Here is a 17,500-nt window from a genome sequence, read left to right on the forward strand (position 1 = left end):
TATATATATATATATATATATATATATATATATATATATATATATATTATATATATATGATAACATTGTAATTTGGTTAATTATATATAGTATTTATTTTATTTTATTTTAATTTTTTTTTTTTTTTTTCTTTTTTTTTTTTTTTTTACATTTTTATTATATGTTTATTCTTTAATTTTATAGCGCTTTTAATTTTAAATGAATTAAATTTTTTTTTTTTTATTTGAACTTTTGTAATGTTTCTATATTATGGCATTCATTTGTGTAAAATAATCATATATATATATATATAATTTTTTATTTTAAAATATTTTTTCTATTCTTCATTATGTCAATTTTTTTCTTCCGTGATATAATAAATAGAGGTCCCTCGTACTATATTAACAATGTTCAAAAATGAATAAATATATATATATATATATGTGCAAGTATGATAATACCATTGTTATACGATTTGTGAAGCCAATATTGTCTCCGTTATATCTTTTATTTTATTTTATTTTATTTAATATTGTTTTGTTTTATTTTGTTTTACTTTTTACAAAATGGAGAATTCAATTAGACATTCAATTGATATAAAGTCAGAAGATTTTGTAGTTATAATTGCCCTTCAGAATTTACAAACTTTTATTATGATTGGATATACAGCAGTAAATAAAATATATTTAACATTCGATGTTGAATATTTATGGGCATTGTGTCTTGGGACATTATTATTTATATATTCTTTAATTAGTTTTGTTGTAATAAGAACTTTTGTTTTATCAAAAATTGATATTGGAAAATATGTTTTAGAAATTTTATTTTTTATAAGTATTATAGTTACCTGTACCTTATCTTTAATTATTGATTCATTTAAAATAGCTAATATGCAATTATTATTTTTTTCATTTGCTCTTACAGGATATGCATACTATAATTTAATAACCTTGTTTTTTTTTAGTGTAGCTGCAGGAATATTAATACAATATAATTTAAATATAGGATCCTTTGGAGCTGACATTGATACTTTATTTTTTATTGATCTCTTATCTTATATTTTACAAATTATTGGAGGGAATATCTTATATTTTCGTGTCTATGAATTATGTTGTCTTTTAGTCATATCAAAAAAAAACCCTTGTAAATATGTTGTAGCTTCAAAAAAAGTCAAGAACTTAGAAAAACAAATATTTTCCTCATTAATTAATTCATATATATGTTTTAAATCGAAAACATATTCACACCTACCATATCCTAATGATTCGAAAAATAATAATAACGCATCAATTGTAACTTGTGAAAAAAAAAAAAAAAATTCAGTACTACATCATGAATATTCACATGAAAATAAAAATAGCCATTTTTCTAGTGATATTAATACTACAACACATCATAATATAAATAATAAAAATAAAGCATATTTAAATTCAAAATGTACAACACCCTATAACTTATCTCTTAATAATAGTAACAGCAATGGTTACAATTCTGGGGAAAAAATTCTTACACACAATATAGTTAAAAAAAAAATTAACCAAAAAGATAAAGAAAAAGAAAAAAATGAATATTTCCATTTGACTAGCTCAAAAAAAAAAAAAAAAAATAAAACAAAAATAAATAAAATTTCCAATATTGTTCAAAAAAAAAAAAGCAATACTGTAAATATGAATATTCCTCAAAATAATTATTTTATATTCCCCATAAATGAAGACAACTACAAGGGGATAAGAACAGCGCGTGATATATCAACATTAAAATATAATGATGATAAAAATGAAAATGAGTATAACATTTCACAAAGAAAGAAGAATGAATCACACGTTATAATAAATATCGCAAATAATGACAATAATAATAATAATAATCATAATAATAATAATAATAATAATGATGATGATGATGATTATAGTTGTAGTAGTAGTAATAGTATTTATTGTAATAAAAATGAATATACGTCTGATAATATCAGCCATTTTAATAATTCAAAAATCAGCTCAAAATCAGGCAAAAATGATAAAGATTCACAAAATATAGAAAAGGAACAAACAAAATTAAAAAATATTAAAAGTTCCAATAATCCATTTAACAATGAACAACAAAATGGTGTTATTACACAAAACTACAAAACTATATTGGAAAGAAAAGACAAAGAAGAAGACTCGCATATAATAGACTATTACCAAAATAATAATAATAATAATAATAGTAATATAAATTTAACAGAAAATAAAATTAATAAAATGAGAAATTGCTTACTCATAAAATGTTATATTGATAATAAAAACAAGGAAACAGATGAAAATAATAAAATGGATAATAATAATTTCATACCAGATGACCAAAAGCATAAAATAAAAAACATTACAGATAATGTATGTCAAATTGAAAAACAAAATCTATTTAATTTTGAAGATGATAATAAAATATATAATAATTGTAAATTATTAACGTGTAATTATAATATATTAAATAAAACATGTAATTTATATGCTTCTAAAATATTTTCACAAAGTGACATCACTTTATATGAAGATATTATTATGCAAAACGAAATAACAAATGAACAAATAAAAGATATATCAAAAAAAAAAAAAAAAAAAAAAAAAAAAAATTGCAGTGTATATCCCATAAATAAAATGAATAAAAATGATAAAGATAATGATAATAATAATGATAATAATAATAATAATAATGATATATATAATAATAATCATGACATATATAATAACAATGGTGATATCTTAACCTATGATGAAGACAAAAATATAGTATCCAACACATATATAGAAGAACAAAATTATACAACATTCATAACAGAAGATTTAAACCCATACAATTCAGACGATTCGGTAAAATTAAAAAATATAAAAATTGATAAAAATATGTTGTTATCAGAAGAAAGTGAATTATACGAAATAAAAAAAAAAGTTTTAGGAAAAAGATATGAAGAAGAAAAATATAACAATAATAATAATAAAAGTAAAAATAGTATAATTTTCAAGAAATCGAAAAGTGCCATATGTATAGGAGATACAAAAATAAATAAAACAAGTCATAATAATTTTTCAAATAATAAATATATACAAAATAATAAATATATACAAAATAATAAATATATACAAAATGATAAATATATACAAAATGATAAATATATACAAAACAATAAATATGTACAAAATAATAAATATATACAAAATAATAAATATATACAAAATAATAAATATATACAAAATAATAAATTTCTTACAAGCAGTAAAAATTTTTCTAATAATAATAGTAACAGTGTTACATCCAAAACATTCTTAAGCAATTATATACATAAAACATCAAATTTAGATATTAGAAATTCAAATAATACAGCATCTTATAGTAATATAAACAAAAGAATTAATATGAATACAAGACAAACATATGATATCTTAGATAAAATTATAGAATTAGATATTAGTAATCAGACCAAAAAAAAACAAAAAAAACATAAAAGAAAAGATCTGTCTTTATATTCAAATAAAAAAAAAATATATTTCTCATCAAAAAAAAATGGTTACAGATATAAATTCTTATTTATGAATAACCCCAAAGTTCAAATGTTATTTATGTCCTTACCAAAATGTTTACAAAATTTCTTTGATGTATCCAAAAAGGTACTTTTTGATTTAAAAAAAAAAAAAATACTCATGCAAAATGCTACTTGGAAAAGTAAAATATTCATACCTGAAAGAAACCCATTAGGAATATTTAAAAATCCAAAAATAGAAAAATGGTATATATCATGGATGGATGAATTTAATAAAAATATTATATGCAAAACATATTATATACATATATACTTAATCATATATATAATTCTATTAGACTTATTAACAACATATAAATTATATACATCTAACTGGATACGTAATCCATTAGGCTTTCAAACTTATGTACCATTTGTTCTTATAAAATTATTAATGAATATAATCATATATATTTTTTATGTATTTATATCATATAAAAATATAAACCAATTATATTATGATATTAAAAAATATTACTTTTCGACACTTTTATTATGTCTATGCAAATTAATTTTAAGCTTATTAGATATATATATAGCTATCTCTTCATTAGATTATTTTAAAAGCCCATATTATGTTTATATATATATACATATGTTAATAATTCAAACATCCATATTACTAATAGTAAGATATCCAACACATTATTTATTGTATTTTCTATATATTATATCCTTCACATCTTTATATTGGTCTTTTTCAATCCACAAAGCATTTATGGAATTCCTCTTTATAATCGCTTGTGTATCATTTACAATAATATACTCTTATATTCTATGCTCAAGAACTTTAGAAATTAATAGAAGAAACTTATTTTCAAAATATGAGCTACCATATTTATTATATCTTAAGGAAATTGTATACTGTCTCAAGAAAAATCAAGGTAAAAAATATGTGTAAAAGGGGAACATGTTATACATATAATAAATCCGTATAATATAATATATATATATATATATATATATATATATTTATTTATTTTATTTATCTATCTTCTTATATTAATATGAAATAAATATCGGAATACATAAATAAAAAATAATATACACATATATATATATTTTATTTATATATTCATTTATTTATTTTTCACCTTTTTAATAAAAAAAAAAAAAAAAAAAATAGATAATTCCATACACATTTATATGAATAAAATTTATTCCATTTTTACATTTTTCAAATTCAATTTCTCATTTAAAAAAAAAAAAAATTTACAACATTTTTATTTCATACAACAATGTTTTTTTTTTTTTTTTTCCTTTTATGAATAAATTCTTATTTTATTATATCATGTATTTTTTTGAACGAAAATACTCACACATATTTATAAACATTTTATCTGACATATATATAATATATATATATATATATAATTAAAGTGGATATTATTTTAATTATTATAAATAAAATAGAGTTTTAAAAACTTTTAATCAAAAAATTTAATTACACAATATAAAAGTTGTAACTAATTTAGACACTCTATTTCATAATCGTATGAAAAAAAAAAATAATAAATAACATTGACCATAAATGAAATACACATATATAAATATATATATATATATATATATATATATATTTTTAATTAAAAAAAAATAATAATATTTTTATATTAAATGAAATACCTAATGGTAAAAAAATATATAAATAATATATATGTATATATATATATATATATATATATATATATATATATATATATATATATATTCTTTTTTTCTATATGTATATATAAGCATATATACACTTTTTAAATTATGGATTTTTTTTTTTTTTTTTTTTTCATTTTTATAAAAAAATAATTACTTTATATATTCTTTAAAATAATATATATATATATATATTTATTTATATAATACTGTATGTTTATTTTATATTTTTTACATATATGTTATTTTTCGTTTCAAATACATTTGCAAATAAAAAGAAAAATCCTTAATATTTTTTTGACATTTGAAGGGACTAAATTGAAAGGATTAATATAATATATTATATATATATTCTAATATATAAAATATAAATGCATTTTATATAAATAAACCTTATATTTAATTATAATATAAAGTTTCTATATTTTTTTAAAAGTAATATATTAAAATTATACAAAGAAGAAAAATAAAATATAAATATAAATATATATATATATATATATATATATATATATATATATATATATATATATATATATATATATATATTTATTTATTTATTTATTTATTTATTAATATATGTGTAAATTATATTTCATGCCTTTTATAATCAACTTCTAAATATGTTAGAGAAAATAGACTTAAAATAATTATCCGTATTTTTATAATTATTGTACAAAATGATATTAGTAAGAAAACATAATGCTTTAAAAAGAAAAAATTTTTGTATGTATATTATCATTTTAATGTTTATACAATATATTGTCATTTTCTTTTTAGAAAAATGCTTCAACTCGTCTAGCATCTAGCGAATTTAAATCACTTCCCAAACCGGTTAGTTAAAAAGAGCGTTATACGAATTAATCATATGTATAAACCTTTTAAGATAATATATATATATATATATATATATATATATTGTTTTAAAAATTTTATTTTTTTCCAGCCTTATGGTACTGGTGTAGTATTCCATGGAAGAATGCAACCAGTCAAATATGCCATCAAATTTTCAAGTTACATTTTTATAATTTTTTCTGGTTTTATGGGAGCTATGTCTGGAAATTTTTTTTACAAAAAATATATTCTCAGAAAAAATCCCCCCAATGTAAGCAGAGCATAAAATATATATATATATAAATAAATAAATAAATAAATATATATATATATATATATATATATATATATATATATATATATATATATGTGTACATTGATATGAATACCCAATTTTGTACCTATTGATTTATTTATTTATTTTATAGCCTTTAAGAGACCCTAATGACTTACCACCAGAAAGACATCCTCATGCTCCTGAGGACGACTAAAATGAGAGCGACAATAAAAGAAGCCTTAAAATAAAAGCATATTTTATCTTACATATATAAACATATAACTGCTTATGTACACATTGTTATATTAATAATAACAAGTTATAATAATATATATATATATATATATATATATTTCTTTTTTTTTTTTTTTGCTCCTACACTTATAATATATTATCCTTTTATTTAATTAAAAAGTATAGATTTAATATATATATATAATTTAATTATATCACGGTATAAATAGGTATACCTTTTTATTTATATATTAGTTGAATTTATTATCTTCTCTTTTATCCAACTATATTATATTATAATTTATTTAAATATATTAATGTATACATTTTTCAATGTGCATTATTTTTTCTTTATTCTAATCTTTTTTTTTATGTAAACATATTTTAAAATAATTTAAAAAAAAAAAAATTAGAAAAAAAAAAAAAAAAACATCTTACAAAATAAAATATACATATATAGTATAAATATATATATTTACCAAATTGTTTTTTTTTCATCTTATATTTTTCCAAATAAAATATAACATTGTTGTTATATATATGTGTATATTATTTTACATCCTTCATTTAAAATTTTTACTTTTTTAGTATATAAGATATAAGAATATTTAGATGACTATTTGCATAATATTTCTTATTTCCTTTTTTTTTTTTTTTTTTTTTTTATTTATGTGTTTGTGTTTAAAGAATTATTTTAAAAAAACTGTCATTTAAATAAGAAGATTAAATAAAGAACTAAACATATTATAATATTAAATATATTTAGAAGTTATTACCCATATGAGGAATTTATATATATATATATGTATAAATTTAATGAAATAAATATAATATAACACATTATTTATTATATATCTTTATAATTTTATTTGTTCTTATTTCGTATATTATATTTGAATATATATATATATATATATATACATATACATATATGTTTATATATTTTATTTCCTTATTAATTACAAAATGCTAGGACATATGTAATTTTTTTTTTTTTTTTTTTTTTTTTTTTATATTATATCATTTAATTTTTTATTTTGGGTGAGACAACTACTTGGAAATGTTCTTATATTTCCTTCTCTTTTTATTCACGTTAACTTATATTAATAATACATTAAATATAAAAAAGAAAACACCCCTCTTTAAATTTCCATATTTTATTGATACATATATAACATATAATAATAGTAATAAGAGACGACGAATAAGAACCTTGCCTTATTTTGCAAGGAAAGAAACGAATCGTCATGTGATTTATAGAAAAAGATTTGAGAGAGATTTGAAGTATGCGCTACAATCTATATTTTATAAACAAGGTATTAAATTAAATTATAAATATCATATCGATGAAGATATTATTGAGGGAATAAGTGTATATAAGGTTGAATTAAATTCAGATTGTTCTGTAGCTAAAGTTTTTGTTGAAATTATGGGAGATTCCATAGACGCAAGGCAGGTACACAACCAAAAATTATAAATAAATAAATAAATATATATATATATATATATATATATATATATATATGTATGTATTTTTTTTTTTTTTTTTTTTTTTTTTTTTCAAAGGGTTATATTTGGATAAAACGAAATACCAAAGATATTCGTTACAAATTAGCTCAACTAATTAAAGAGAGAAAACGAGTTCCTTTTCTCAACTTTGTTTTATGCAACCTAAGTGAACAAACACAATTACTTTGTGAGATGGAAAATATAAAAGAATATTATTCAGACTTATTTAAGGATGAATTAACAAATGACACAGAAGAATAGACAATAAAATAAAATAATAATATAATAAAATAATAAAATAATAAAATAAATAGTAAAAGTATATACATATATACATACTATTTATGTGTATATTTTATGTTTTTTTTTTCTTCTTTTTTTTTTTGTAATTTTGCTTATATACAATTTTTTTTTTTTTTTTCCATGTTTTATATTTTATATTTAAATTAAAAAAAATTAAAAAAAAATTAAAAAAAAATTAAATAAATAATAATAATACAAATAAAACATTAAAAAAAAATAAAATATTGCAATCATTAAATGAAATAACACGTTAAAAATGTAATATATATATATATATATATATATATATTTCTGTGTTCATATATTAATTTTCCCTACCTTGCAAAAACGTGCTCCATTAAATAGGCATTTTCCTTATTTCCATAATATTGCGTTTCTATACCGTTAACCTTATAATTCAATAAATTATAATATAGATTTAAAGCAGCGTTATTACTTACTCTCACATGTAAACATATATTATTTGCTCGATAAATATCTTTTAAATGTTGATGTGTTTGTAATATTAAATAAAAAGCTAATTTTAATTTTCTATATGTTTTTAAAACTGCAACTGAAGTTAAATGACCTTTATATTCATTATCTTCTTCAAGTTTCCCCAAAGAATATCCACAAACTTTTCCATTTACATCTTCAGCAATTTGACTTAAGTATGGCCATGATAAGGCATGGTAAAAATAATATCTCAAATTATAATTCTCTGGTAAATTTATACTATTACATTGTTGCATGGATAACAAATCATATATGTTACATTTTCTTATAGATAACATTTTTTTTTTTTTTATAAAAAACAAAAATTATCCAGACTTTTAGAAATTTTTTATATATAAAATTGGGACTATATATATTATACAATTATATTTATTTATTTATTTATTTATCTATTTATTTATTTATTTATTATTTCTTCTTTTTTTTTTTTTTTTTTATACACATAAGGTATTGTATTCTATATAAATCATTTAATTTTTAATGACAAAAAGGTTTCTCCAAAATTTTAACTTGTTCTTTTAAATTTTTTTTTTTTTTTTTTTTCATATATATATATAAAAAAAAATTCTTTTTTTTAATATAATATTTTCTCCTATAATTGTAATTTTATACGTACATAAATAATATTATATATACATATATATATATATATATATATATATATATATATATATATATATATATATATATCATATTTAACTATATACCGTTTTTAATTATACATCTCTTCCGATAAAAAAATAAAAAAATTCATTTATATTCATAAAAATATTTATTATATATATATATTATATTTTTGCATTCATTTGTAACTAAAAATGGTATATATATAAATAGAAAATTAAAAAATTAAAAAATATATATACATATTTTGTTATTTTTATTTTTATTCTTGTTCTTTTTTTTTTTTTTTTAATTTGTTTAGTATCATGTTTATTATACGTTTCTTTTCTTCTATGTTTATTAATTCTTAATTATTACATCAAGTCATTATATATATAAATAAGATGTTGATTTTTACGTAGCCATATTATAAGCACAATAAAATTGATTTATTATATATATATATATATATATATATATAATATTATTATTATTTATTTTTTCATTTTTTATAATATAAAAATATGTATTTATTATTATATAGAAGAAAATAGGGAATTTATTCACACAGTTAAGGGGGGAAATTTTTATATATAAATTATTAACACAATGTAAAATCATATATTATTATTAAGAATTCATATTTTTATTTTATTTATTTATTTATTTTATTTTTTTTTTTTTTTTCTTTCTCTCTTTCTCTTCCTTCATTATTAGTCGTTTTTCTAAAAATATGGATATAAATTTGTAAAAATAATTACAATTTATATATATTAAAAGTTAAAAAAAAAAAAAAAAAAAAATTCTATTATAAAAAAATAATATTTCATTATTCATTTTAATTTACAAAAAAATAATTTTTTTTTTCTATTTTGGAATGTTGTGGATCTTTTGTGTATATGAATAAATAATGATAAATTATACAAATATACAAATATACAAATATACAAATATATATATATATATATATATATATATATATATATATATAGTGAAATATAATGAAATATAAAAAATAATAAATTATGATAAAACTAAGCATACACATGTATAATATATTATAGGTATATTTATTGAAAATAGTATAATATTTTTGTACAAAAATTAATACACATTTATTACATATTGTTATTTATTATTTTTTCATATATATATATATATATATATATATATATATATATATATATATATATGTAGACATCTTTTACGTTATATTTTTATTTTTATATTTATATTTTTATTTTTATTTTTTTGTTGGTTTGTTTTTAAATAAGGTTGATCGAAGTATAACAAAGTTATCTGCATATAAAAATATATACCAGAAAACTTTACAAACAAACATTAAATGATAAATATCGAATGGTTCAGCTAAATAGCCACTACTTGTATTTTCTCCATTTATAGCTAGTTTATAAATTTCAGGACATTTCATATTTTCTGGTATGCTCATAAATATTTGATGAATATCAATATTTTTATTTATTTGAATATTATTTACTTTATTAAATTTAGATCCCTTTAATTTTATATATCGTATAGCTATTTCTTCTGGTGTTAATTTTTTATAAAGAGTAAAAGGAGATTCAAAGAAATATTTCCATTCTTCATTAGTTAAGAAACAACATGATATATGAACCATATAAATTAAAGCTGTTTGTATTAAATATAAAGGAAATATTTTTTGTAAACTTATCTGTATTTCATCATAAGATATTAATCTTGATAAAAATATATCATTACACATATGCCATTTAGGTATCCATTTATAAGATAATTTTTTTTTCATTTTTAAAAATCTTTCTTCAAAAGATATATTATTATTATTATAAGAACTATTCAAACTATTATCATCCATATTATTTATATTATCATTTAAATGTAATATATCCCTTTCTTTTATCTTACTTATTTTTTCTTCTTCCACATACCCAGTTATATATCTTTTGTTATATTCCTTACTACACATTGTACTCACAAAATTATTCGATTCATTTTTCGATGTAGATGTAGAATTTGTATCCGAAAAATTATCGGATGACATGTTAAAACTTTTGATATTATTATATTTCTTATTTCTTTTTAAATAATATTTATAATTTTTATAATAAGAAGACTTACACATGTCAACTGTCCGTTTGCCCTCTGCAAGCATAGGAACCAATGAAGTATACATTCCTGTGTCTACACCAAAATTCCATGGTATATATACAAATATCTCTATAATATCCAAAACAATTTTATTTCTTAATAAAATTATATCATTTCTATTTCCTCTATATTTTAATATATGTAAAAAGGAATTTCTTGAATTAAATATCTCTACATTATTATAAGATATCTCAAAATGGCTAGTTGATAAAGGGAAATCTGGTATAACATATGGTATATATCGCATACAATACATGAAACCATTATAATTCATATTTTTTGGTAATACCTTTTTCTGATTACATAAATGTTTAGGTATATCTGGATCACAAAATGTCATACCTAAAAAGCATTCATCAATACATGTAAATTTCCCAAGACCTTTAATTTTACCCAAATTTTCTACAAACATTTTAAATGTATCTAAAGTTATTTCTTTCATTTTACTTTTATTATCATTTGAATAAAAAAATGATAAATATATATTTGACATTTCATCGATTTCGTATTTTGAATCTTCAGCACAAAAATGGGAATCCACACAATGACTACTATTTATACCATAATTATTATTTATACCATAATTATTATTTATACCATAATTATTATTTATACCATAATTATTATCTATACCATACTTATTATCTATACCATACTTATTATCTATACCATAATTATTATCTATACCATACTTACTATCTATACCATAATTATTATCTATACCATACTTACTATCTATACCATAACTATTGTCTGTAGTACAAGTATTATTTTTCTTATTATTATATTTTTTTAATGGATTATATTTTTCATATAACATATACTTATTTACATTACATTCTTTTTTATTAAATACAAACTTATTTGACCATATATTACTATCCCTTGTTTTTGAACAAAACAAATTCTTATGAATATCTACCTTATCATTTTTCTCATTTATATTACTTTTTTGGTTATAATTGTTTTCTAAATTTTCTAAAGAAATATACCTTTTTGTAATATTAAAATTTGCATCCTTATGTATTCTTTTTATATTATCTTTTTCTTTGTTACACAACTTGTTAGATACATACATACAATTTTCCTCATGATTATTAAAAACATTATATTTATTCATATTATTCTTTATATGTATGTTATTGAAATTATCAATAATATTTTTGAACGGTTCCTCATTTTTGGTGATTATGTTCATTACTTTATGAGAATAGTCAGAATACAACCTTTTTGTTAAATTATAAGGAATATCCGTACAACTATTTAACATTTTTAAATTTTTATATTCTTCATCAAATAATATTAATAAATCAAAGAAATCTTGTACAGAATGGAATTCATAATAATATAATATATATTCTTTAAATTTCCTAATTTTATTTTGTATCTTCTTCTTTTGTATGTATCTAAAATAATCAGACTTATATGGAGGACTACAAGAATATAAGTTATCAAATATACTCTTATCATTTACATCTTCCTTCAAATCACTTACCAATGCTTGATGTATATAAATAATATTATTATCTTTATCCCTCAAACCAATATCTTCAGAATCTTTAACAAAAAAAAAGGCATCCTTAGGTATAAATATCTTATCTAAAAAGAAAAAATTATTTTTAAAATGTTCAGTTATATCCTTACTTATTTTTAAATGATGAAGTTTATTTTTTATTATATCATATTCTGAATTTTTAAACATTTTATTTTTTTGTGGATATAACATATAAAAACATCCTCTATTTTCATCATAATCTAATGGATATGATTTTAATAAATAAAATAAATTTTCCAATAAATATATTTTCTCTTCAAATGTATCAAAATTATTTTTATTAAATTTTTTAAAACTCTCATAATCTACATATTCCATAAAATAATTCTTATGTATCTTATCATCCATCTTATCTTTAATTACCTCACAAAATTCTTTCATATTTTGTTTTTTAACAAACTTAGATTTTATATATAGATACCAAAATATGTCTTTTACATTTTTTAAATGTATTAATTCATCAACAGTTAAATTTAACACATCTATATAATTTTTTATATTATTTATAATGTTAACCTTGTTACTATTACTTTTATTAAGTTCAATCAAATTTTCTTTTTTCTTGGATAACATCATATTTTCATCTACATTACATAAAACATTGTTATTCTCATCATTCACATGACACTTATTATTAATATTCTTTTTATTTTTAGTGTAGTTCGTTTTTTTATTATATACTATTTCACTGTATTTTTTTTTATTCCTATTATCTACATTATAATTATTACTAGAAAGGGATATAACGTTTGCTTTTCCTTTATATTTTACGTTATCCTCACCTTTATTTTTTATGTTATCCTCACCTTTATTTTTTACGTTATCCTCACCTTTATTTTTTACGTTATCCTCACCTTTAATTTTTACTTTATCTTCACCTTTATTTTTTACGTTATCCTCACCTTTATATTTTACGTTATCCTCACCTTTATTTTTTACTTTATCTTCACCTTTATTTCTTACTTTATCTTCACCTTTATTTTTTCCTTCTACACTTTTTATAAAATCTTGCCAACAATTCCCTTCTAATATTAAATTATCTATATTCATTTTTTTCATATGAACCTTTTCTAGTTTTTTCATTATCTTTATTAATTCCGACAAATGACATTTGTCTAATTTATCTTCAGCAACAATGTTTACAATTTGTGACATTTCGATATCCCTTTCTATATTTTCTTTATTTTTATGGTCTTCTCTTTTTATTTTTTTTAAATTAGAATCTCCATTTATGGCTTTATGTTCATTTGTACAAGAAATAGAACTTTCTTTTTTTTTACAGTACTTATAAAAGTCCTTTGTATGTATATGAGACATGTTTCTTTTTTCATTTTTATTCAACAAACCGGAATTCTTCTTTTTATCACATAGAGTAGTACCTTTTTCAACTTTTACATTTTCGTAATATATATTTTTTTTTTGTTTTCTTTCTTCATTATGATAATCTTTAATGACTTGACTAATATATTCCGGTGATATATAATCTATTTTGGTACTTTTCTTATATATTTTATTATCATTTATTATACCTTTATTTATCTTGGATTGGTTATTAATAATTTGTAATTTTTCCTGAGGAACATAATTAATATTATTATTATTATTATAATCATTCTTTTTGTTTTTTTTAGATACATTATAAATATTATTCTTTTTTTCTTTGCTTTCCTTAATATATGTATCTTTTTTTTTTTCATTATCTTTCAACATATTCATGTCTTTATTATTATTATTTGTTTTTTTCAATATAACATTATTACAATTATGTATTTCTTTAATTATATTTCTTTCTGTTATAGATACTTCTTTTATAATTTCGCTTTCCTTTTTACATACTTCAGATATTACATGACTTTCTATTTTACAAATATCCTTTACCATATCACTTTCTTTATTGGAAGCACTTTTTAAAGAATTGCTTTCATCCTTACATTTTTCATTTAATTTGTTACATTCTTGTATACATTCGTCATTTAATTTGTTGCATTCTTGTATACATTCGTCATTTAATTTGTTGCATTCTTGTGTACATTTTTCATTTAATTTGTTGCATTCTTGTGTACATTCGTCATTTAATTTGTTGCATTCTTGTGTACATTCGTCATTTAATTTGTTGCATTCTTTCGAGAATTCATCTTTAGTAATATCTTCCTCACTCGGTACATTTATTATATTACTATCATTTTGTATATTATTATCATTTGGTATATTATTATCATTTGGTATATTATTATCATTTTGTATATTATCACTTATTACTTGATTGTTATTTTTATTTGCTTCCTTTTTGTTCACATTTTTCAAAACAAGGACATGATTTATTTTATTTAAGTTGGATATATTGCTCTTTTCATTTTGACTTAACATTTTATCCTTATTATTTTGAATTTTTTGAATATTTTGATATGAATTTTTAATTGATTTCTTTTTTTTTTTTTTTTTTTTTTCTTCTTCTTCTTCTTCTTCTTCTGTCTTTTTTTCTTTTTTTTTTTCTTTTTTTTCTTCTGTCTTTTTATTAAAATTGTTAAGATTTTCTTTTGACATATGATCAGCTAAGAGTTTATGACTTACTTTTCCAACATTTGCATTATATGTATTATTATATGTATTGTGTGTATTATTTGTATTGTTTGTATTATTTGCATTGTTTGTATTATTTGTATTGTTTGTATTATATGTACTGTTTGTATTATATGTATTATTTTTATTTATTTTATTTACTAAATTACTTTTGTGTGTAACAGTTTTATTTGATGTATTGTTCTTTTCTGAAGACTGAAAAAGCAAATTTTTTTTTTTAGCAATATTATTAAATTTTATATCTTTGTAATTATTATTCATGGTCATTTGAGTATTTAAGAAAAAGGGACTATTATGAAATAAACATTGTTTGTTATCATAAGAAATGTAATTATTATTTAATGATAAATTATAAATAGGTTTATTATTTATTGGAATATATTTTTCCTGTCCAATTGTGTATATATCATTTGTTTGTATATTTGTATTTTTATTATTTTCTTTAATGTTCTTCAACTTTTTATAATAACTTTTGATTATATAATTTTTTTTTTTTTTTTTATCTTCCTCCTTATTTTCTATATATTCATTATCATTCTCAGATATTTTCCTCATTAAGAAATAATTTTTATTTCTAGCAATATCATTTTTTACATCCCATTTTAACTCATATTTAACAAATGGATGAATATTATATTGCGCAATATTCTTTTGTGTACTCTTATAAATTTTGCTAGTTGAATTATTGTAATTATGCTTATCATTATTATTATATATTTTGTTATATATATTCTTATTTAAATATGATAAATTATTATTTAAACACACTACATTAGGAATTATATTATCTCCATTGTTTTTTAAATATGATATGTTTTTATCATCTATATATTTCATATCCTTATTTATATAATGTTCACATTTATTAACACATTCAAAATTTGTAGACTTTGTTTTACATGTACAATACTCGTCATTACTTGGAATATTATGAATATATTTATTTTTATGTACAACGTTTATTATGTCTTTCTTCAATTCAAGAGGATTATGAATATATAGTCCATTCTTATAAACATATTTCCCTAGCTCAGCATTACGAATATTAACAATATTATTATTTAATAATGCCTTCCCCTGTGAATTTACAAATAAGTTCAAATTATAATTTTTTTTTATATTTTTTATTATTGTATCACTGTTTATTTTTTTTATGTACATATAAGATCCATTCATTTTATCTTGCCTATTTGGAATGATACCTACATTCAAATTACTCTTCGAATATAACATTGTTTTTTTTCTATAAGCATAAAAATGATATAAGTAAATTGTAAAATATATACATATATATATATATATATATATATATATATATATACACGTATGTATCTAAACATTTAGTAATCCATATAGGTACTACTGAATAGTTCTTATAAGTAGATCTTTTTTAAATGACAAAAAAAGAATAAATATAAAACAAAATAAACAAACAAATAAACAAACAAATAAACAAACAAATAAACAAACAAATAAACAAACAAATAAACAAACAAATAAACAAACAAAAAAAAAAAAAAAAAAAAAAACAAAAAAAAAAATTAATCTATATATCTACTTAAACACTTATTTCTAAAAAATACTCTATGTGCAAATTAAAGAAAAAAAATTAATTTTATATATTTTCAACTCTCTACATAAAGCACATAATAATATTTATTATTACACAAATGGTGTACTTTTGAGAAACCAAAAAATTATAATATATTTTACAAATATATATATATATATATATATATTTATTTATTTAAACTAATTTTATCAAATATATCAT

General features: G+C 18.4%; 5 protein-coding genes across 5 annotated transcripts; 3 read left to right on the forward strand and 2 right to left on the reverse strand.

The window, feature by feature from the left end:
- Window positions 1–545: 545 nt before the first annotated feature.
- Window positions 546–4,439, forward strand: PRSY57_1002400 (hypothetical protein; the record flags this gene model as incomplete). The annotated part of the gene is made up of 1 exon (XM_012907614.2): window positions 546–4,439. One exon carries the CDS (start codon window positions 546–548, stop codon window positions 4,437–4,439), a length of 3,894 nt encoding a protein of 1,297 aa, XP_012763068.2.
- Window positions 4,440–5,868: 1,429 nt separating this feature from the next.
- Window positions 5,869–6,513, forward strand: PRSY57_1002500 (hypothetical protein; the record flags this gene model as incomplete). Its single annotated transcript, XM_012907615.2, has 4 exons — window positions 5,869–5,877; window positions 5,969–6,022; window positions 6,135–6,293; window positions 6,451–6,513. 4 exons carry the CDS (start codon window positions 5,869–5,871, stop codon window positions 6,511–6,513), a joined length of 285 nt encoding a protein of 94 aa, XP_012763069.1.
- Window positions 6,514–7,593: 1,080 nt separating this feature from the next.
- PRSY57_1002600 (hypothetical protein) lies at window positions 7,594–8,303 on the forward strand (the record flags this gene model as incomplete). The annotated part of the gene is made up of 2 exons (XM_012907616.1): window positions 7,594–7,989; window positions 8,100–8,303. 2 exons carry the CDS (start codon window positions 7,594–7,596, stop codon window positions 8,301–8,303), a joined length of 600 nt encoding a protein of 199 aa, XP_012763070.1.
- Window positions 8,304–8,659: 356 nt separating this feature from the next.
- PRSY57_1002700 (N-acetyltransferase, putative) lies at window positions 8,660–9,142 on the reverse strand (the record flags this gene model as incomplete). The annotated part of the gene is made up of 1 exon (XM_012907617.2): window positions 8,660–9,142. The coding sequence occupies one exon, from the start codon at window positions 9,140–9,142 to the stop codon at window positions 8,660–8,662; it is 483 nt and encodes a 160-aa protein (XP_012763071.2).
- A 1,544-nt stretch (window positions 9,143–10,686) lies between these two features.
- On the reverse strand, window positions 10,687–16,959 carry PRSY57_1002800 (hypothetical protein; the record flags this gene model as incomplete). The annotated part of the gene is made up of 1 exon (XM_012907618.2): window positions 10,687–16,959. The coding sequence occupies one exon, from the start codon at window positions 16,957–16,959 to the stop codon at window positions 10,687–10,689; it is 6,273 nt and encodes a 2,090-aa protein (XP_012763072.2).
- Window positions 16,960–17,500: the final 541 nt, after the last annotated feature.

The sequence above is a fragment of the Plasmodium reichenowi genome, chromosome 10, assembly GCF_001601855.1.
Source record: "Plasmodium reichenowi strain SY57 chromosome 10, whole genome shotgun sequence".
NCBI classification, from domain to species: domain Eukaryota; phylum Apicomplexa; class Aconoidasida; order Haemosporida; family Plasmodiidae; genus Plasmodium; species Plasmodium reichenowi.